The 23,620-nt window shown below is 42.3% G+C and overlaps 1 protein-coding gene across 2 annotated transcripts in view; it reads right to left on the bottom strand.

Moving 5' to 3' along the window:
- The window catches only part of LOC140104726 (14 kDa phosphohistidine phosphatase-like), a 63,700-nt gene that overhangs the window by 15,948 nt on the left and 24,132 nt on the right, over positions 1-23,620 (bottom strand). The window contains exon 3 of one of the 2 annotated variants that reach the window (XM_072128379.1): positions 18,257-18,374. The exons of the other annotated variant lie outside the window; for it this stretch is intronic. Coding sequence (XP_071984480.1) covers positions 18,282-18,374 — 93 coding nt within the window. The 3' untranslated portion in view covers positions 18,257-18,281. Of the gene's footprint in view, positions 1-18,256; positions 18,375-23,620 lie in introns of those variants that run through there. 2 annotated transcript variants of the gene reach the window in all.

Raw genomic sequence — 23,620 nt, 5'->3', positions numbered from 1 at the left:
GAGTGGAATGATTCTTTGTGTATGATAAAACACTCTACTAAGAATCTATCATACAAGATATCTCAAATATTTTTAATGCATAGGGTGCACTACACACCAAAAATGTTAAATTAATTTGGACATAGGGAAAAAGAGAAATGCCTGAGGTGTGAGCGTGTAGACGCGGATTTAATACACATGATGTGGAGGTGCCCAAAGTTAGTGCGATATTGGGAATCTATAATAGAGGGCATCAGAGTGTCCAGTGGTTGCAATGTCCCATATAATGCTAAAAACTGTATGTTAGGAACCAAAATTGGGCTAATTGGTAAAAAAAAAGGTATACGAGAGGCTATGGAAGGTCTGCTAATGGCACGTAAAATGATATTGTATAACTGGAAAAACAAAGATCCACCTAGGTTTCAAGTGTGGCAAAATAGAATAGACCATATGAGAATAATGGACGCTGATGAAGGTCTAGAGGAGTAAGGTGCATTGCTTATGTAGAGTGGAATTAGTAAGAGAGAGTATAGATATTGGTTATCTAGGATACACCAGTCCTTGGGGTGGGGGTGGGTTGCGAGGGGTAAAAGGAAAATAAGAAAAAAATGTATATGTATATTTATCTGTTAAAGGTCTTAAAGGTATATTTATATTTAATCTGTTAAAGATCTTTACATTAAGTGTATATTAGAAATGTATAATGTTTTATAGTTGACAGAAGACAAACTATACATTTATTGTCATGATGTGTTGAATCATTAATAAAAATCATTTAAAAAAAAAAAAAAAAAGAACCTGTAGCGGACCGCAAAGTCAGCCCAGTTCTCCATGAACCCAAAGCCCTCTTTCCTACACCAACTTTTGAGCCATTTATTTACCTCCCTAATCTCCCACTGTCTCTCTCATGTGGCATGTGGTACAGGTAGCATTCCAGAGAACACTTCCTTTGAGGTCCTTGCCCTGAGCTTATTGCCTAAATCCCTGAAATAATTTTTAAGGTCTTTCCATTTAGCTCTTACTTTGTCATTGGTGCCAATGTGGACCATGACCGCTGGTTCCTCACCAGTCCCTCCCAGTAATCAGTCAACCCGATCCACAACATGCCAAACCCGAGCACCCGGCAAACACCACACTGTTCAGTATACACAGTCTTTGTGACAAATGGCTCCGTCTATTCCCCTAATAATAGAATCACCCATTACCAGCACCTGTGTGACCTTGTCTGTGCTCCCATTGCCCTTGCAACAGTCCCCTAGTTGCTAGAGGCCATGTCTTTCTGCAGCATTGCTACCCCATAGCTGATATTCTCATCTGCCAGCTTGGCAAAATTATTGGGGTGCACCAAATCAGGACTAGATTCCCTCCAACTCTTCCCTCTACCCACCTTCTACATGTTACCCAACTAGCTGCCCCCTCACTCTGCACTTCAATACTATCAGGAGCAGCAAACTTTGCTCCATATTGTCAATTGCTCTCAGCCTTGAAATTTGCTCATTTAGAATCTAGGCTTCCAGATTTTCACACATCCCACACAGCAGTATGCTCCCTCGAACGGTTGTTCAAGGAAAGCATACATGGCACAGGATGGACACTGTGTAGCATTGCCACTTATGAAGTCCATCACACTAATGGGGGGTACAATTGAAAATATGGAAGAAAATAATTCACAGATATGTACCACAAACAAAAACAGCAGTTACCTGCTAAAGTCTATGGTGAATCGCCGGGACGATCGGCACCCTCCGTGCCATGCAACCCTGAGGCCCGATAAGGACCCCAGGACTGCCTTCACTAGAAGCCTATTAGGATTGTGCTTACAGCACGATCTAACAGTGCAGCTGTCAGCCTATGCAGAATGCAGGCTGACTATAATATGCTGCAATACATTAGTATTGCAGTATATTACAATGAACAAGTGATCAAATGATTACTTGTTCATGTCCCACCCTGGGACAAAATAAAACAGTAAAAAAAGGTTTTTAAAAAAAGTGCAATTAAAAAGTCCCATCCCATCCAATAAAACATAAAAAAGTGAAAATCACCAAAAAACACAACATATTGGGCATCACAACGTCCGTTACAACCCGTACAATAAAATAGAATTGTCACTGAACCTGTACTGTGAATGGCGTAAAAAAAAAAAACACAAAAAAAACTTGCAAAATTATGAAATTTTCACATCTGACCTCATAAATAGTGCATAAAAAGTACAGTATATACTCGTGTATAAGCCGAGTTTTTCAGCACAAAAAATGTGCTGAAAAACGTCCCCTCTGCTTATACACGAGTCAGTCAGTCAGTCAAAATTACTTTAAAAAAAAAAACTTATATACTCACCCTCCGGTGGCCCCGATGCGCAGCGCTGTTCCCCCGATGTCCGCGCGGCTCGTCTTCAGGCATCAGCGCCCATCTTCTTTCTTCTGCAGAGCGCCACCATTGTTTTTCCCCCGGGCGGCGCCTAGCATGACGTCAGCAGCGGCGCGTCATACTAGGCGCCGGCCCGGGAGAGAGCAATGTCGGCACCCCGCAGAAGAAGGAAGACGGGCGCACAAGCCTGAAGACAAGCGGCGCGGACATCGGGGGAGCAGCGCTTCACATCGGGGCCAACGGAGGGTGAGTATATAAGTTTATTTATTTTTTTTATGCTGGGGTGGCTGTATACTACACGGGGCAGGCTGTATACTACACGGGGCAGGCTGTATACTACACGGGGCAGGCTGTATACTACTGGGGCAAGCTGTATACTACCGGGGGTAGGCTGAGGTGGCTGTATACTACCGGGGGCAGGCTGTATACTACCGGGGGCAGGCTGTATGCTACATGGGGCTTGCTGTATACTACTGGGGGCAAGATGGGCTGGCTGTATACTACTGGGGGCAGGCTGTATACTATAGGGGGCTGGTTGGCTGTATACTGGGGGGGTCTGTGACCAATGCATTTCCCACCCTCGGCTTATACTCGAGTCAATAGGTTTTCCCAGTTTTTGGTGGTAAAATTAGGGGCCTCGGCTTATACTCGGGTCGGCTTATACTCGAGTATATACGGTAATCAAAAAGTAACATTTACCCTGACATTATACCAAGAAAAAGTACAGCTTGTCCCACAAAAAAAAGCTCTAAAACAGCTCTGTAAACAAAAAAATATAAATGTCTGCCCATTGTTGCATGGCGATATAAAAACAAGCAAATTTCTCACAAAATGAGTTCTGCAAAACAAGTTAACCATAAAAAAGCCATATAAATAGGGTATCCCCGTAATCGTGATGACCCATAGAATAAAGATAACACATTATTTTTATGGTAAGGTAAACGTCCGGCAAAAAAATGTTAAAAACCATAAACAAGAATTAATGATTTTTTTTAACCACCACTAAGAAAGAGTTAATAAAATCTGATTATTGGCTATTGAGCCCTGCCGTAAATGATGTACCTGAAAAGTGGATCTCATCCACAAAAAAAATAATCTCCCATATGTCCAAATTACAAAATATAAACATTTTATAGCCTGTAAAATGTGACATTGCATATCTGCTCTGAATGGCGCTCCTTCCCTTCTATGCCCAGCAATGTGCCCATACAGCAGTCACCACCACATATGGGGCATCCTCATACTCGGGAGAAATTGTGGAGTTTTTTTGTCATTTAATACTTTGTAACAGTTTAATTTTTAATTTTTTAAATTAATATATTGTCTAAAAAAATTACAGCTTGTAAATTACACCTCCATTTTGTGTTAACCACGGTGAAGCATCTAAAGGGTTAACACACTTCTTAAAGTTTTTTTTTAACACATTGAGGGGTGTAATTTCTTAAATGGCATGATTTATGGGGTTTTACTGCTGTTTAGGCCTCTCAAAGTCAGTTAAAGCTGAGAAGGAGCCTCTAAATAAGGGTTTTGGCGATTTTCATAAAAATGAGAAAAATTGCACCCAAAATTCTGAACCTCCTAACAACCTAGAAAAGAGAGAGGATGCATAAAACTCTATGCCAATATAAAGCAGACATTGCGGAAATGTTAGTTATGAAGTTACTTGGGTGCTATGACTATCTGCCTGAAAAGCAGAAAATTTTGAACTTTGAAAATGAATAATTTTAAGAAATTTTTGCCAAATTTAAATTTTTTTCATAACTAAACACAAAAGATATCATCAAAATTTTTCTATTACTTTGAAGTACAATGTGTGACGGTAAAACAATCTCAAAATCCCCTGGTTAAGTTAAAGCGTCACTAAGTTATAACCTCCTATAATGACACAGGGCAAATTTTAAAAATCAGGCCTGGTCCTAAAAGTCTAAAATGGCTTAGACACAAAGGGGTTAATCCTAACTCCCGCTTTGGACACTGCACACACATTGGAACAATGTACATTCGCCAAAAAGTTTGCACAATTGCTTTTCGGATTGCTCTTAAAATAGATTATTTGCCACAATAAACCGCTGCCTTCACTGCAAACCACCAGTTAAACCAGTGATTTTCAACCTTTTTTGAGCCGCGGCACACTTTTTATACTTAGAAAATCCTGGGGCACACCACCAACCAAAATAGCACAAAATGACACTAAAACAGTCATAAAAGGCCTCCCTTTACTAATAAAAAGGCCCTAGCGGCCTCCCTTTACTAATAAAAAGCCCCTAGCTGCCTCCCTTTACTAATAAAAAGCCCCTGGCGGCCTCCCTTTACTAATAAAAAGCCCCTAGCGGCCTCCCTTTACTAATAAAAAGCCCCTAGCTGCCTCCCTTTACTAATAAAAAGGCCCTAGCTGCCTCCCTTTACTAATAAAAAGGCCCCAGCGGCCTCCCTTTACTAAATAAGAGCCCCTAGCGGCCTCCCTTTACAAATTAAGAGCCCCTAGCGGCCTCTCTTTACTAGTTAAAAGGCCCTAGCGGCCCCCCTTTACTAGTTAAAAGGCCCTAGAGGCCCCCCTTTACTAATTAAAAGGCCCTAGAGGCCCCCCTTTACTAATTAAAAGGCCCTAGAGGCCCCCCTTTACTAATTAAAAGGCCCTAGAGGCCCCCCTTTACTAATTAAAAGGCCCTAGAGGCCCCCCTTTACTAATTAAAAGGCCCTAGAGGCCCCCCTTTACTAATTAAAAGGCCCTAGAGGCCCCCCTTTACTAATTAAAAGGCCCTAGAGGCCCCCCTTTACTAATTAAAAGGCCCTAGAGGCCCCCCTTTACTAATTAAAAGGCCCTAGAGGCCCCCCTTTACTAATTAAAAGGCCCTAGAGGCCCCCCTTTACTAATTAAAAGGCCCTAGAGGCCCCCCTTTACTAATTAAAAGGCCCTAGAGGCCTCCCTTTACTAATTAAAAGGCCCTAGAGGCCCCCCTTTACTAATTAAAAGGCCCTAGAGGCCCCCCTTTACTAATTAAAAGGCCCTAGAGGCCCCCCTTAACAAATAAAAAGCCCCAGCCTACCTTTACTAATAAAAAAAGACCCTAGCTGCCTTCCCTATACAAATAATAACCCTATATACTTACCCTTGATGTCTTCTTCCACGTACCTTCACTCCTAATGGCGATCCGCTCACCTTCTGTAGCTCCTGCACCGCGCGCCTCTGGTCACGTGACTTACGCGACCTGACGTCAGGTCGCGTCAGTCACGTGACATGGGCCGCGCGGTACAGGAGCTACAGAAGATGGGCGGATCGCCGACGCGGGGCTTGGAGGTAAGTATGGGGGCGGGGGCGGGCAGCAGCTCGACACCGGGGCAGTTTAGTTCGGGGAACTTTCCCCCGCGGCACACTCAACCTTGTGTCGCGGCACACTAGTGTGCTGCGGCACACAGGTTGAAAATCACTGAGTTAAACTGACCACAGAAGTATATGAAGGATGCTAATTAGATAGCCACTCCGTGCTATTAATTAGGCAGCACCTTTTCTATCCTGGTAGATAAGTAAAGGTGCATGTCTCAGACTTAACAAACAATATACCCCCCACACAATATACAGATTATCAGTAATCTGTAATAGTAATGTACAGAATATCAGTATGAAAAAACAAGAATAATTATGTTGAAAATATACTATGTAAGCAGCTTGCTAATTTCTAAGGAGTTGCTACAAACCCTAAGGATGGAGAGTCATCATAATTGATTGATTCAGAGGGTGCAGACCTAGGTTTCCTTTTTAGCAATCAAAGTACCGTATTTTCCGGACTTTGATTTACTCAGACATCAAAGGTGCGCCAAAGACATCAAACCGTACTTACAGACAACAGCTGCCTTAAACTGTGCACATGTCTGCCAACTGCTGGTCATTCAGCCTTATAATCAGATGCGCCTTATAATCCGGTGCGCCTAATATATGAACCTCAGCGTTTTAGCAGGCATTTATAGATGGTGCGCCTTATACTCTAGGGCGCCTTATAGTCGGAAAAATACTGTAGGAAGCCAAATTCTTGTCTACCGGGTTATATTATTTTAAGCGGTAGCACTTTCAAATATCAGAAATAATGTAATCTCCATTAATTTAACCACTTTGGGAATCAGCCTATTTTGGCCTTTAGGACGTGGTCCCATTTTTCAAATCTGCCCTGTGTCACTATAAGTGCTTATAGCTTTGGGATGCTATAAGATATCCAGGGGATTTTGAGATTGTTTTCTCATGACACATTGTAATTCAAATTAGTTTAAAAAATTGGATGATATCTTTTGTGTTTAATTATGAAAAAAATAAAATTCGGCAAAAATTTGATAAAATTCTTTATTTTCAAAGTTTTCAATTCTCTACTTTTGATGCAGATAGTCACAGAGCCCAAATAAACTCATAACTTACATTTCCCAAATGTCTGCTTTATGTCGGCATGATTTTTTAAGATTCCACATATTTTACTAGAATGTTAATGCTCAGAAATTAGGTACCATTTTTCAGATTTTTGGGAAAATCACCAAAACCCACATTTAAATGGACCTGATCAACTTCTAATTGACTGTGAGAGGCCTAAAAAATTGCAGGACTAGTAAATTACCCCATTATGGAAACTACATCCCTCAACATATGAAAAAGCATGTTTAACCCCTTAATGCCGCAGCCTTTTTTTCGTTTTTGCATTTTCATTTTTCACCCCCCACCTTCAAAAATCTGTAACTTTTTATTTTTCCATGTACAGAGCTGTGTGACTGCTTATTTTCTGCGTAAGAAATTACACTTCAAAATGTTGGTATTTAATATTCCATGCCATGTACTGGAAAGCGGGAAAAAAATTCCAAATGCAGTGAAATTGGTAAAAAAAAAAAAACACATTGGGCTTGGATTTTACGGATTTCACTGTACGCCCCAAATTTATATAGGTTTTATAATGTTTTCATACATTTAAAAAAATTAAAACCTCCTGTACACAATTTTTTTTGAGGATTTTGCCATCTTCTGGAGCTAATAACTTTTTTATACTTTGTTGTGTGGAGCTGTGGGTGGTGTAGTTTTTTGCGGATTTTGATGACGTTTACAATGTTATTAATTTTAAGGACTCTGCGACCTTTTGATCATTTTTTATAGAATAAAATTTATTTATTTAAGTAGGGGACCGCCTGTATATGGGGATTTTACTCCTCACACATTGTAATGCATGGGTTAACCCTAAGGCCCCTTCCACACTAGCGAGTGTGATGCGATGAACTCGCATCACACTCGCAACGCAAGCTGCCGGGAACGCACGGCCCGAACGCTGCACCGCGGGAGTGAACTCAGCATGTCAGTTCACTCCCGCGGTGCAGCGTTCGGGCCGTGCGTTCCCGGCAGCTTGCGTTGCGAGTGTGATGCGAGTTCATCGCATCACACTCGCTAGTGTGGAAGGGGCCTAAGTATTCTCGGGTCTTCGTGAGACCCGAGGCTACCATGGCGACGGATCGCCGCTCCCCAATGACGTCACGGGGAGCACCGATCCTCGGAAAGATGGCAGCGGCAATCAGCCTGAAAAAACCCGCGATCGGTGCCGGCAGCGATCGCGGGTGTTACCGGTAAGCCTTTGCTGCAATATGTAAAGAATTATCGGCTATGGAGAGGGCTCGGCCCGCGAGCCCTCTCCATGCACTGGGACCCGGCATGTGACGTAATACTACATCACATGTCGGTAAGGGGTTAAAGAAGTTTGTTAACGCTTTAGGTCTTTTATAGGGGTTAAAACAAAATGGAGGTGTGGTCTACAAGTTGTAATATTGTAATGACAATATACTCATTTTGGGTGGAAAATTAAATATTTGCTGGCCAGGCATAGAATCGAAGGAGGCGCCATCCACAGGAGATTTACATTGTCAAATTGTACAGGGTATAATTTTTTTTTCTTTTTTTATATGGACCTATAGGGGTTTATTTTTTGCCACATGAGATGCACTTTTCTGGTACATAATTTTGGGGTATCTGTAGCTAATTGGTGAGATTTTATTAACTCTTTGTTGGTGGAGGAAATCAATTTTTAGGAATATATTTTGGTTTTATTTTTTTTGGCCCGTTTATTATACCATAAAAATAGTATATTATTTTTATTCTATGGGTCGCCACAATAACAAAAATACTTCATTTATATAGATTTTTAAAATATTTTTACCCCATTTTTACTGAAAAAAAAGTAATTTGGCAAAAATGTTGTTAATTTTAGCATTTTTTATTTTTCGGCTGACAAATTTGGTTCAGGGCTTAATTTTTGCGAGAAGAGTTGTTCTTTTTAGTGGTCTTATTTGAGAGTGAGTAACTTTTTTAAATCACTTTTAAGAATATTAATTAAAAATCTTTTTTCAGAGCATCTTTTTAATTCCCCCCCCCCCAGCTTTTACCATGCAGGTGCAGTAAGGATTCTGTTTTATTATACAGATTGTTACGGACGCGGCAATACCAAATATGAGGGGGTGGGGGAGTTTGTGTTTGTTTTTATACTTTATTAAGTGTTTTTATGGGAAAGTGAAATTTAATGGGCTTATATTTTTATTTATTCTAAACTTTAGGGTTTTTAACTTTTTTTTTACCTCTACAAACTTGAAGCAGCGATGCTCTGATCGCTGGTTCAGGTCCAATACACTGCTCTACAATACTTTTTCATTGTAGAGCAGTGTAAACTGTCTGAGCATGCTGACACATGCGCAGACAGTTTACAGTCAGACCTGGAAGGGGTCTGTTTGTTAAGAACATCGGGTAGCCCCGGGCACTCGGCAGACCTCGGGGATGCCCGGAATAAGATCGGATCCCCCGCTTGACCACGGCGTGTAAGGGGTTATCACTCGTGATTGGAGCCAGCTCTGATGGGGAGTGTTAGCCACTGCTTCTGGTGTTGGCTCCATTCGTGAGCCGGTGCCAGAAGTGGGATGTTATAGAACAGCGATGGCGAACCTATGGCACTGGTGCCAGAGGTGGCACTCAGAGCCCTTTCTGTGGGCACTGAGGCCATCACCAGAGATGACTCCATTTATCTTCCTGCAGTCCCAGACAGCGCAGGACTTGCTGTGCACAGTGGTATTTTAAATTGACAGCTCTACCTGGGACTATTTTCTGCTTTATTGGTGTCCTCAGGGTGCTGGTATCAATGAAAACTGTGACAGAGAAGGAAGTATAAATCACAAATAGAATTTCTGTGTTGGCACTTTGCGATAAATAAGCGGGTCTTTGTTGTAGTTTGGGCACTCGGTCTCTAAAAGGTTCGCCATCACTGTTATAGAACGTCCCCGTCCGGGAAGTATCTTTTCGCACGGACGTACTATAACGTCCTGGTGCACGTAGGGGTTAAAGGATTTTTGTACAGGGTACACCATGACACTAGAACAGTCATATCATAATTAAATTTTTCTGGAAGTTAGAACGGTCATCAATCAGTGAGAAAATATATGACTGCTTTGAATTACTTATTTGTAGGGCTCAAATGTGTTTGTGATCTGTAGAATATTGTATCTTTACAACATCATAGACTTCGATCAGGATATGGAGTTCCTCTATAGGATCCCCTCGGGGTGGTTGTTCCTCGAGGTGGATACAAATATAGGGGAGAGAGAATGGGGGAGACAAAAAAAGGAGCGCTCTCCTAGTGTAGTAGGTACGATGCCAATAAGGTGTAAGGAAACAAAGTAAATGCGCTCACCTTGTAGCGCTTAGTTAAAGCGCTCTATATCAGATTGTCCTTGGCGGCTGTCGGCTTCTCCTTCTTCGCGGCCGTCTGTTCCAAACGTTCAGAGGACGCCGTGTCTATGCAACGTGGGAGCTCAAGTGTGTATGGAGGAGATAGGTGCCGGCGCTCATTGATGGACTACTCCAGGAATAATTCCTTTTTAAAAATGTGTTTATTCCAATTTGCAACGCGTTTCGGCCCGGCCCGGGCCTTCGTCAGGCATAAAACATATGATGCTGGTCGCATCTCTTAAATACTAGTCCGGTAACCGGAAATAGTCATGATGTGGTCAGACAATCATAACATCAAGATCATAGACAAACAGTGTATACAAAAATGATTAAAATAAATATAGCAGACAATTGGCATATTAAATAGTGACACCTAGTCTTACATGTATAATAAAACTTTAGAGGCACCTTGTCGGTGAAATCTGTAGTACGTGTTCGGTGTAGCGGAATGGCTTCCGGTTTCACCGTGACTTGTCATTTATGTCCGGTTGCTAGGCAGCCAGGACGTGCCGGACGCCGAGCTTCCGGTTTTCCGGCTGCTTTCTGGTGTATGATGTAGCGCGTCCAGTCGCTAGGCAACCCTGACGTAGCCTGTCGTGATGTGTCCGCAATCCAGGGATAATACAATCTGTGCATGGCTGTGTGCACTCATGAGCGATCGCCCGCAGCAAGCGGACGCAAAACAGGTGGGACCCTCCTGAGAAAAAAGGTAAGTGTTTTAAAAATAAGTATTTAAAAAAAATAAATAAATATTTTTTTTTAAAAGTGAGGGATTATTTTAATAATTAAACTGTACTAATTAGTTGTGTTTCAAATATGATGTTTTAGAAATGGTAATTTTCTATTTTATGTATCTGAATTATATATTAACTGCTTCAGTTTCTGGTCCTTATGGTTATCTAGATCTATAGCTACGTCACTTAAGTTTATATTGTTTCCAGTTTTTCATTTAGACCGTTTGGTGTTAAGGTGTTTAATTTATAGATCCAAAATGCTTCCCTTCTGTTGAGGGTTTTTATCCTATTATGTTGGTGCATAGGAATTTGTTCCAGAGGAGTTACTGTCAGAAAATCAAAAGAACATCCTTTTTCTAATAGCAGATGTTTGGAGAGGCTATGTTTCAAAAAACCCGTCTTTGCCCTGTGTCTGTGTCCATTTAGGCGGACCCGGAGGGATTGTACTGTCCTCCCTACATATTGGAGACCGCATTTGTATCTATCACATAAATAATAAAATCCGAACTGCATGACAACTCTTGTTTGATCATGAATTTCTCACCGGAAGATTTTGATATTAAGACTTTTGCCCCAGCGTTGATGTTGACACAACAGAGGCATTTTGGGTGTCCACATTTACTCACTCCTTTGTTTGTGCTTCGTTTTCGGATCTATTTCTACTTTCCTTAATTTACTTGGAGCCACAATATTTTTGATCGTTGTGGACTTCCAAAACTTTATTCCAGGTTTCTTTGGGATGATTTCCCTGAGGATAGGATCCTTCAGGAGGATCTCCCAATGTTTGTTCAAGACTTTTCTGATCTCTTTATTACCCTTATCATAAGTGGTAATGAAGTTCAGCATATGGTTGGTTGTTTCTCTTTTGGGTAGTTATTTCATCATTCTTCTGGTCTATTTGGGGTTCCAAGAATTCCTCTTGCTTTCGGTTTAAATTTCGCTGATATGCTTGCTTTATTAACCCTTCTGGATATGTTTTCTGTGTAAAGCGTTTTTTTTAAGATCAAGGATTGTTCTTTATAATCGTCCGTTTTGGTGCAGTTTTTCCGGATGCGATGATATTGGCTAAAAGGCACATTTTTTAACCATTTCGGGTAGTGTGCGCTACCAAATTCTAGGAAACTATTTGTGTCCACTGGTTTAAAAATGTGTTCTAGTAAGTATTCTCTCCTCATCATGTGTGATCTCCAAATCGAAGAATACAATTTTCTTTTTTTCCAGATTCATGGTGAATTTTAAGCCCCAATCATTTGTATTCAGGAATTGTATTAAGTTCATGGCTTCCGATTCTTCTCCTTGCCATAGAAAAAACAGATCGTCAATATAGCGTTTATAGTATTTGATACAATGTGACTATTCCGACTCAGTTTGAATAAACAGGGACTCGAACCGTCCCATAAACAAGTTCGCTTAACTGGGGGCGGCCCGAGTCCCCATTGCAGTGCCTTTCTTCTGAAGGTACCACTTTTCCTCGAAAGTAAAGGCATTGTGTTCCAAGATAAACCTCAAGCCCTCTATTAAGAAGGCTTTTTGTACATCTGGCATTTTGTTATCTAGGTCGAGATGCCATTTTATGGCCTCAAGACCTTTTTGGTGCGGTATATTTGAATACAATGAAGAAATATCAAGGGTAAGAAACCAGAAGGTACTCTCCCACTTCATGTTTTTGAGACTGGTGGAATCCCGTAAAAAAAAAAGAGGGTAAGTTGACCACCATTGGTTGTAGGAAGAGGTCAATAAAATGGGATAGATGGCATGTCAATGAATCGATTCCCGATATAATGGGGCGCCCCGGTGGATTCTTTACATCTTTATGTATTTTGGGAAGGTGGTAAAATATAGGGACGGCAGGATGGCTTATTGTCAGAAAGTTCTTTTCCTTCTTGTTTAAAATCTTCCTTTAACAAGGGAATAGATCTAGATCCTCTCAATATCTCCCCTAATAGTACTAACTCCCAATCCTCTTTTTTAGAGATAGGCCCTACACGACCGTCCACTCCACAACAACCCCCAATAGATCCGAGCAAATATATCCAAATTGGAAAAAAAAACACATTTTGAATTATTTCATCCCTCTGAATACGCCAACGACCGAAAAGAAAAAGCGAAAAAAAAGAAGACCAAGAGGATGCAGAGGGGGAAGAAGTCACTCAAAACGGAAAACGAACAAAAAAAGCAAACCAACGAAAACCTCCAACATAATAACAGAGACCGAGACAGAAAACGCCGGTACTATACAGATTTTCAATTTATCTAAACACACCCTGAATGCTGATGAAGAGGCTTTGCTCAATAAGGGCTTAAACTACTGCCCGAGCAAAGCCACCGACTACTTCAGTCTCTTTTTAGACATCAATTTGTTTGTGAAAAAACTCACACAACAAAAGATATTTTTTAAAAAAAAGAGAGAACACAAAGAAGACCCTACAGGAAAAATCCCCGATGGAGAGACTCACGTAACCCCATTCGAGGAAAATTATTTACACCAAGAAGTGAGAACAAGATCTTCTTTCTATCCCGTACAACATAAAGGACACTATTTGGAGACCTTTGCAGCATCGATAACTGAGGACCTTAAGACCATAAAATGCTCACAAACCGAAGGGAAAAACCTAACCAAGGGAGAGAAAATGGCCCTGAAAACCCTGAAGAAGAACACTTCTATCGTGATAAGATCAGCGGACAAAGGGGGAGGCATAGTCATTCAGGATCGGATAGATTATCTGAAGGAGGCTTATAAAATTCTGAAAGATAGAGAGTTCTACGATCCCCTCCAGAAAAATCCTTTGAAAGCACACCAGGAAGAATACAATACTCTCATCAAACAAGTATGGGAAAGGAAGATTTTAAACTAGAAGGAAAAGAACTTTCTGACAATAAGCCATCCTGCTGTCCCTATATTTTACCACCTTCCCAAAATACATAAAGATGTAAAGAATCCACCGGGGCGCACCATTATATCGGGAATCGATTCATTGACATGCCTTCTATCCCATTTTATTGACCTCTTCCTACAACCAATGGTGGTCAACTTACCCTCTTTTTTACGGGATTCCACCAGTCTCATTTACGGGATTCCACCAGTCTCAAAGACATGAAGTGGGAGAGTACCTTCTGGTTTCTTACCCTTGATATTTCTTCATTGTATTCAAATATACCGCACCAAAAAGGTCTTGAGGCCATAAAATGGCATCTCGACCTAGATAACAAAATGCCAGATGTACAAAAAGCCTTCTTAATAGAGGGCTTGAGGTTTATCTTGGAACACAATGCCTTTACTTTCGAGGAAAAGTGGTACCTTCAGAAGAAAGGCACTGCAATGGGGACTCGGGCCGCCCCCAGTTAAGCGAACTTGTTTATGGGACGGTTCGAGTCCCTGTTTATTCAAACTGAGTCGGAATGGTCACATTGTATCAAATACTATAAACGCTATATTGACGATCTGTTTTTTCTATGGCAAGGAGAAGAATCGGAAGCCATGAACTTCATACAATTCCTGAATACAAATGATTGGGGCTTAAAATTCACCATGAATCTGGAAAAAAAGAAAATTGTATTCTTCGATTTGGAGATCACACATGATGAGGAGAGAAACCTGGAATAACGTTTCGGAAGTCCACAACGATGAAAAATATTGTGGCTCCAAGTAAATTAAGGAAAGTAGAAATAGATCCGAAAACGAAGAACAAACAGAAAGGAGTGAGTAAATGTGGACACCCAAAATGCCTCTGTTGTGTCAACATCAACGCTGGGGCAAAAGTCTTAATATCAAAATCTTCCGGTGAGAAATTCATGATCAAACAAGAGTTGTCATGCAGTTCGGATTTTATTATTTATGTGATAGATACAAATGCGGTCTCCAATATGTAGGGAGGACAGTACAATCCCTCCGGGTCCGCCTAAATGGACACAGACACAGGGCAAAGACGGGTTTTTTGAAACATAGCCTCTCCAAACATCTGCTATTAGAAAAAGGATGTTCTTTTGATTTTCTGACAGTAACTCCTCTGGAACAAATTCCTATGCACCAACATAATAGGATAAAAACCCTCAACAGAAGGGAAGCATTTTGGATCTATAAATTAAACACCTTAACACCAAACGGTCTAAATGAAAAACTGGAAACAATATAAACTTAAGTGACGTAGCTATAGATCTAGATAACCATAAGGACCAGAAACTGAAGCAGTTAATATATAATTCAGATACATAAAATAGAAAATTACCATTTCTATAACATCATATTTGATTGTAGCCATTCGAAACACAACTAATTAGTACAGTTAATTATTAAAATAATCCCTCACTTTTAAAAAAAAATATTTATTTTTTTTAAATACTTATTTTTAAAACACTTACCTCTTATCTCAGGAGGGTCCCACCTGTTTTGCGTCCGCTTGCTGCGGGCGATCGCTCATGAGTGCACACAGCCATGCACAGATTGTATTATCCCTGGATTGCGGACACATCACGACAGGCTACGTCAGGGTTGCCTAGCGACTGGACGCGCTACATCATACACCAGAAAGCAGCCGGAAAACCGGAAGCTCGGCGTCCGGCACGTCCTGGCTGCCTAGCATCCGGACATAAATGACAAGTCACGGTGAAACCGGAAGCCATTCCGCTACACCGAACACGTACTACAGATTTCACCGACAAGGTGCCTCTAAAGTTTTATTATACATGTAAGACTAGGTGTCACTATTTAATATGCCAATTGTCTGCTATATTTATTTTAATCATTTTTGTATACAGTTTGTCTATGATCTTGATGTTATGATTGTCTGACCACATCATGACTATTTCCGGTTACCGGACTAGTATTTAAGAGATGCGACCAGCATCATATGTTTTATGCCTGACGAAGGCCCGGTACCCGGGCCGAAACGCGTTGCAAATTGGAATAAACACGTTTTTAAAAAGGAATTATTCCTGGAGTAGTCCATCCATGAGCGCCGGCACCTATCTCCTCCATACACACTTGGGCTCCCACGTTGCAACATCATAGACTTGCAACAACCAACTTTTCTTGCTATATCTGAGGGTGATGCCACACATGGCGTTTTGAAAAAGTTTTTGGTCCGTTTTTAAGCAGTCCGTTCAAAAACGCATCAGTTCTTGACCATTTACCAATTCTCTTAATTAAAAATGGTCAAAAACGGATGCGTTTAACGGACCAAAAACGTGTGTGTCATCACCCTTCATCTGGACAACCCTACATCGGTAGTTTTCAGTCACTTTAGAATGGCACACCATTTCTGCAGTCAGGAAAGCTAGGCTAAGGGTGCGGTCACTCGTCGCGTTTAAAAACGCATTGCAACAGCTGAAGAGAGATTTGCCTAATTAAACAGCTGTTAACACTTGCATTTACAAAACGCAACCGTTAACGGACACATTAACATTTGTGTTTTGTAAACTCAAGTGTTAACAGTTCTCTCTTCAGCTGTTACAATACATTTTGAAATGCATGAGTTAAACCCGACGTGTGACTGCATCCTGACAGTTAATAGGATGTCAGATAATTGAAAAATTACCACCAGGTGGCAGATTTACACAATAAGACTTCTTTCACATTAGCTTTGTTTTTCACATCCGTGGTTTTATGATTTCAATGGATGCCTCACAAAGCCATTGATTTTCACAGAGACAAAATGGAAGAAAATTAGACACAATGGAGACAAAAAAAAAAGATGCACTAACTTGCAGGTATGTGAAAGTGTTCTCTAATTTTGATCTCCATCGTACATGGCAACCAACATACTTTAACCCCTTCCCGCGGATGCCCTTTTTCGGTTTTGCGTTTTCATTTTTCACTCCCCAACTTAAAAAAATCTATAACTTTTCTATTTTTCCATGTAGAGAGCTGTGTGACTGCTTATTTTCTTGCACTTCAAAATGTTGGTATTTAAAACTCCATGCCGTGTACTGGGAAGCGGAAAAAAATTCCAAATGCAGTGAAATTGGTGAAAAAACGCATTTACGCCAGCATGGCTGATCGCACATTGTAATGAAGGGGTTAAAACAAGACTATCATGGCGACGGATCGCCACTCCCCGATGACATCACGGGGAGTGACTATCCTCACCAAGATGCCGTTGGCACCTTTACCGGTGACAGTCAGCGTATTATCACCCGCAATCGATGCTAGCACCGATCGCGGGTGTTACCGGTAAGCCTTTGCTCCAATATGCAGCAAAGACTTACCAGCTATGGAGAGGGCTCAGCCCGTGAGCCCTCTCCATGCACCAGCACCCGGCATGTGACATAATACTATGTCAAATGTCGGTAAGGGGTTAAACCTCTAGATCACTTTGTGGGGCGGGGTGGGCACAACTCACCAAGGTGAGCAGATCCACTGACGAGTTGAGAATTAAAAATTGTTATTACTAGAGATTAAAGCCTCTTTCACACTAGCGTTGCCGATCATGTGAGAGTGTAATGTGTCGAAAACTGACGTTATCCTGCATTTCTGTTCAGTCTTTGCTAGGAGTCTTTTTTTTTAAATAAAAAAAAAGTTAAAAAAAAAAAAAAAAAAAAAAAAAGAAGATGCCCAGTAAAAAAAAAAAAAAATTCAAAAATTACCCCCTTTCCCCAGAACTGATATAAATAAACAGTAGAACTCAAACACTTTAGTTATCGCCGCAACCGAAAATACCCGTTCTATCAAGATGTAATAACTGTGTTTCACTGCATTTAACCTGGAACGGAAAATAGTGCAGAAAGTCGAAAATATCACTTTTTTGCCATTTTGAAAAAAAAAAAAAAACACAAAAAGTGATTAAAAGGTCCTACAGTCCTAAAACTGGTAGCATTGAAAACTTCAAGTGTCGCAAAAAAAGCTCTGTACACCGAAGTATAAAAAAGTTATTAGCGCCAGAAGATGGTAAAATAAAAAATTCTCTACACGAGTTTTTAATTTTTGTAAATGTATGAAACATTATAAAACCTATACAAATTTGGTAACAGTGAAAGCTGTAAATTCCAAACCCACAAGAAAACGCAGCAAATGCGTTTTTCCCCCAAATTTCCCCGCTTCCCAGTACACGGCATGGAATATTCAATACCATCACTATGAAGTGCAAGTTTTACGCAGAAAAAAAAAAAATGTCTTTAAGTCTCCATAGGCTTGAACGGGTGTGAAAAACCCATGCACGCGTGTAAAAATTAAAAAAAAAAAAAAGAATAAGCCAATTGAAAACAATGGGACAATTATTTTCTACAGAAGGTTTCTCGTGAGTATGAAGCTTATCATTCAGATCCTGAAGAACAGTTGTGACAACAGGTTAAGAATAGGTTGATACGGCACTTTTCTTTTCCTGTAAACTTTTAGTAAATGTGGGAATTTGCAATCATTTATATATAAAATTTCAATTATTTCCACAAAAATATGAAATAATGTCTGTATATTAACCATTTGAACCTGTAATAACAGAAAACCAACACATTAAAGACCACAGCAGTTTATTATGTTATTTTTTATCATCAGACCAAATCACTTCATAGTCTTGGTATATGTTTCTTAGTTTTTCTGCAGTAACTGAATGATCTGCTTTTCCATATCCCTATAAAAGAAAACATGGACAGTATAAGAACTAAGAAAGCAACTAATATTCAACTCTATTCTGCAATTAAGTCTGGATAAATGGGTAATGGATGAATTCTTTTTTCCTTAATAAACATTTCCTGCAGTTTTTCTGAAGTGTGGCAGCTTGATAAGAATGGATCTAGTTTGGGCAACTGGAGGCCTGAGCCGCAAGGAAGACGGAGGTGCGTGGTTGGATAGAAGAAGCCGGAGGTGCGTATAGGTGTTTTACCCCCAAAAGGAGGGCGAGTCTACTACGACATATTATTAACCCCTTCCCGCCATTTGACGTAATAATTACTGCATGGCGGAGCCGGTACCAGAAGCATGGGGTGCCAGCTATATGTTACAGCTGGCACCCGTCTCTAGTACCCACGATCGGAGTTTCCTCCCCTAAACACAAACATTCCCTATACATATCTAATAAAGAAAAAACAAACAAAATCACCAGAAAAAAACAACACATATTTGGCATCGCCGCGTCCGTAACAATCTGTACAATAACTAAGTAACATTATTGGACCCGCTTGGTGAGCGCCGTAATAACAAAACCCGAAAAAGTCGCCAAAAATGTACATTTTTCATTGAATCCCTTCACAAAACTGTTCTAAAAAAGTGATCAAAAAAAGTTATGTACGCCAAAATGGCATCACTGAAAAGAACAACTCAACAAGCAAAAAATAAGCCCTAAACCAGATCTGTCAACCGAAAAATATTAGCGTTTTATCTCCGAAAAGATGGCGATAAAAATAAATTAGATTTTCTCTATATTAGTTTTTATTCAGTAAAATTGTAAAAAAAAAATATTAAAAAAAACGATATAAATGAGGTATCACCATAACCGTAGTGATCCATAGAATAAAGATATGTTATTCTTATGGTACGGTGAATGACCCCCAAAAAAAAGAAGGAAACCAAAATTTACTATTTATTTTCCTACATACATTTAAGAGCTTTTTGGCGGCCAGAAACAGAGCCAATCACAAGCCAGGAGACTCTGCACTCCACCCAGCATGACGTGGTACCCTTACACGTCGATAGCAGTGGTTGGCTGGCCAGATCAGGTGACCCTGGGATAGACTAGCCGCTGCCCGCGCTGCTCGGATCATTCTCTGTCTGGATGCCGCTAGGGAAAGAGCTGCTGCTGGTCAGGGAAAGCGTTAGGGTGTTCTATTAGCTTACTGTTAGGCAGGAGTGATTCTACAACAGCCCTTCTTAGGGCTACAATAACGTTATCCTTTTTTTTTTTAATTTGCTTGTGGCTGGGCTTGCTGGCACTAGTAGTGCAGCTAGTACCATATTGTGAGGAATTAGCAGGGGGACTTGCTACCGTTGTGTTTAGCTCTTAGTGACACACATATCCACCTCAAACACCAAAGTGGGAAAATTTATTAGGGGTTTGATTTCAATTAGGCACAGTCTGCCAGTTTCTTTTTATTTTACGTTTATTTTTTTAATAACTCAGTGTCATCTCATCTTGCATAGTAGTGTGCTTTAATACTTGGCTAGAAAATAGCCATAGGAGAATCCAAACGGCTTACTTACGCCTACAGTAGCGTTATATATATTTGATTTCTGGTTGATCTGCTGGTGGCTGTAGTTGTTGCAGTGCATCTACTAGCAAATTGTGAGCAATTTGGAGTGAGACTTGCGACCACTGTGTTTTGCGCTTAGTGACGCACATATCCATCGCAAAGACCGAAGTGGGAAAATTTATTAGGGCCCGGGGTTGGATTTCAATTAGGCACAGTCTGCCATTTCCTTTTTTATTTTACGTTTATTTTTTTCATAACTCAGCGTCATCTCATCTGGCATAGCAGTGTGCTTTCATACTTGGCTAGAAAATAGCCATAGCAATAGGATAGCATCGTTTGGTTTTAAAAACTAAAAAACACACACAAAAAAAAAAAAAAACACAAAAAAAGGTAAAAAAAAAATTAAAGTTATAACTCTCATTTTCAAAATGTTTAACCCGAGGGCTAGGGGCAGAGGACGAGGGCGGGGACGTGGGCGTCCAACTACTGCAGGGGTCAGAGGCCGTGGTCCTGGGCGGGGTGAGACACCACCTGCTGATGAGGGAGCAAGGGAACGCCGCAGAGCTACACTCCCTAGGTTCATGTCTGAAGTTACTGGGACTCATGGTAGAGCACTGTTGAGGCCAGAACAGTGCGAACAGGTGATGTCGTGGATTGCCGACAATGCTTCGAGCAATTTGTCCACCAGTCAGTCTTCCACGCAGTCCACCCATGTCACCGAAATCGGCACTCCTCCAGCTCCTGCACCTCAGCCTCCTCCCCCCCAGTCTGCCCCCTCCCAGCAAAATTTGCCATTTGAACCGGCATACTCTGAGGAACTGTTTTCTGGACCCTTCCCACAGTCACAAACCACTTGTCCGGTTGCTGATGAGCAATTTTCCGATGCCCAGGTTTTCCACCAGTCGCAGTCTGTGGGTGATGATGACCTTGTTGACGTAGTGGAAGAAGTGTGTAAAGAGGTGTCCGACGATGAGGAGACACGGTTGTCAGACAATGGTGAAGTTGTTGTCAGGGCAGGAAGTCCGAGGGGGGAGCAGACTGAGGGATCGGAGGATGATGAGGTGACAGACCCAAGCTGGGTTGAGAGGCCGGGTGAACACAGTGCTTCTGAGACGGAGGAGAGTCCTCGACCAGAACAGGTTGGAAGAGGCAGTGGTGGGGCCAGACGGAGAGGCAGGGCCAGAGCTGGTGCATCAGCGCCAAATGTGTCAACTAGTGAAGCTCCCGTGGCGAGGGCTCCTGCGGCGAGGGCTAGATTTTCAGAAGTCTGGAGGTTCTTTAAGGAAACACCGGATGACCGACGGACTGTGGTGTGCCACATTTGCCAAACCAGGATCAGCAGGGGTTCCACCACTACTAGCTTAACTACCACCAGTATGCGCAGGCATATGAATGCTAAACACCCCACTCAGTGGCAACAAGCGCGTTCACCTCCGGCCATGCACACCACTGCTCCTTCCCCTGTGTCAGCTGATAGTCAGCCCCCTGCCCAGGACCCTGCCACAAAAACCCCATCGTCGCCTCCACGATCCTCCACAGCATCCACCAGCGTTCAGCTCTCCATACCCCAGACGCTGGAGCGGAAACGCAAATATAGTGCAACCCACCCGCACGCCCAAGCCCTTAATGTGCACATCTCCAGATTGCTAAGCCTGGAGATGCTGCCCTATAGGCTAGTAGAGACCGAGGCCTTTCGCAGCCTCATGGCGGCGGCCGCCCCTCTGTATTCGGTCCCCAGCCGCCACTACTTTTCCCGATGTGCCGTCCCAGCCCTGCACCAGCACGTGTCAGACAACATAATCCGTGCCCTGACCAACGCCGTTTCTGACAAGGTCCACCTGACCACGGACACGTGGACGAGTGCTGCCGGGCAGGGCCACTATATAATCGCTGACGGCACATTGGGTTAACTTGGTGGAGGCTGGGACCGAGTCTGACCCTGCGGCTGGTCATATACTGCCGACGCCGAGGATTGCGGGGCCTACCTCGGACCAGGTGTTTCAGGCCTACTATGCCTCCTCCTCCTCCCACCCCTCCTCCACCTCCTCCTCCGAACGACCATCCGTGGGCATGGCGCCATCAGTCGGTAGCTCTAGGCACAGCAGCAGTGCCGTCGCTAAGCGACAGCAGGCGGTGCTGAAACTGCTGAGCCTAGGCGATAAAAGGCACACCGCCCAAGAACTATTACAGGGCATCACGGCGCAGACTGATCTGTGGCTGGCACCGCTGAACCTGAAGCCAGGCATGGTTGTGTGCGACAACGGCCGTAACCTGGTGGCGGCTCTGCAACTGGGCAGACTGACACATGTGCCATGCCTGGCCCATGTGTTAAATCTGATAGTTCAGCGTTTCCTCAAGACATACCCCAATCTGTCCGATTTGCTCACGAAGGTGCGCCGCATCTGTGCGCATTTCAGGAAGTCCAGCACAGATGCTGCCACTCTCAGGGCAGCGCAGCGCCGCCTCCAACTGCCCGCTCACCGACTGTTGTGCGACGTGCCCACGAGGTGGAATTCAACACTGACCATGTTATCCAGAGTTTACCAGCAGCGCCGAGCGATTGTAGACTGCCAGATGTCAACTTCCACCAGAACTGGTAGTCAGGTCAGTCAGCTTCCTCAAGTCTACAATGAGGAGTGGACGTGGATGTCTGATATCTGTCAGGTGCTGAGTAACTTTGAGGAGTCAACACAGATGGTCAGTGGCGATGCCGCCATCATCAGCCCCACCATCCCGCTGCTTGGCCTGTTGAAAAACTCTCTGGTCAGCATGAAGTCGGAAGCTTTGCGCTCCTCACAAGAGACGGGGGAAGAAGATTCCCTTGTTGATAGCCAAAGCACCCTTAGGTCTGTTTCTCAGCGCATATCGGAGGAGGTGGAGGAGGATGAGGAGGAAGAGGAGGAGAATGTTGGCGAGACACAAGAGGGGACCATTGTTGAGTCCTTCACTGTTGAGCGTGTATGGGCAGAAGAAGAGGAGTTGGAGGAGGAGGAAATGGACAGTCAGGCCAGTGAGGGGAGTGAATTCTTACGCGTTGGTACTCTGGCGCATATGGCAGATTTCATGCTAGGCTGCCTATCCCGTGACCCTCGCGTTCAAAGAATTTATTCCAGCACCGATTACTGGGTGTTCACTCTCCTGGACCCACGGTACAAGCAAAATCTTTCCACTCTCATCCCTGGAGAGGAAAGGAGTGTGAGAATGCATGAATACCAGCAGGCCCTGGTGCACAAGCTGAAACAGTATTTCCCTTCTGACAGCGCTAGCGTAGGCTGCGGAACAAGTAGCGAGGGAGAGTAGGCGAGCAGGCAGCTTGTCCAGCACTGGCAAGGGTACGCTTTACAAGGCTTTTGCCAGCTTTATGTTTTTTTAACTTTTACTATTTTTCAGACTCCCTAGGGTACTTTAACCCTAGGTTGTTTGTAAGATCCTATCATAAATTGCTATACTACTGTATAGCAGTATATGGGGATTTTATTCCTCATACATTACAATGTGCTGAACCATGGACACAAAGCAGACATTCGGTTAACGTTAGTTATCAAGTTTTTTTGCTGTTATGACTACGTATGGAAAAAGTGGGACATTTTCAATTTCAAAAATCAAGACTTTTTCCAAATTTTCACCAAATATCTGTTTTTTTTTTTTAAATAAATAAAACGCAACACATACCACCAAAAATTTTAAACTA

This window comes from Engystomops pustulosus, chromosome 10 (genome assembly GCF_040894005.1).
Source record: "Engystomops pustulosus chromosome 10, aEngPut4.maternal, whole genome shotgun sequence".
Taxonomy (NCBI): Eukaryota; Metazoa; Chordata; class Amphibia; order Anura; family Leptodactylidae; genus Engystomops; species Engystomops pustulosus.
Note: the sequence above shows the minus strand (reverse complement) of the source record. Positions and strands in the feature narration are given on the sequence as shown.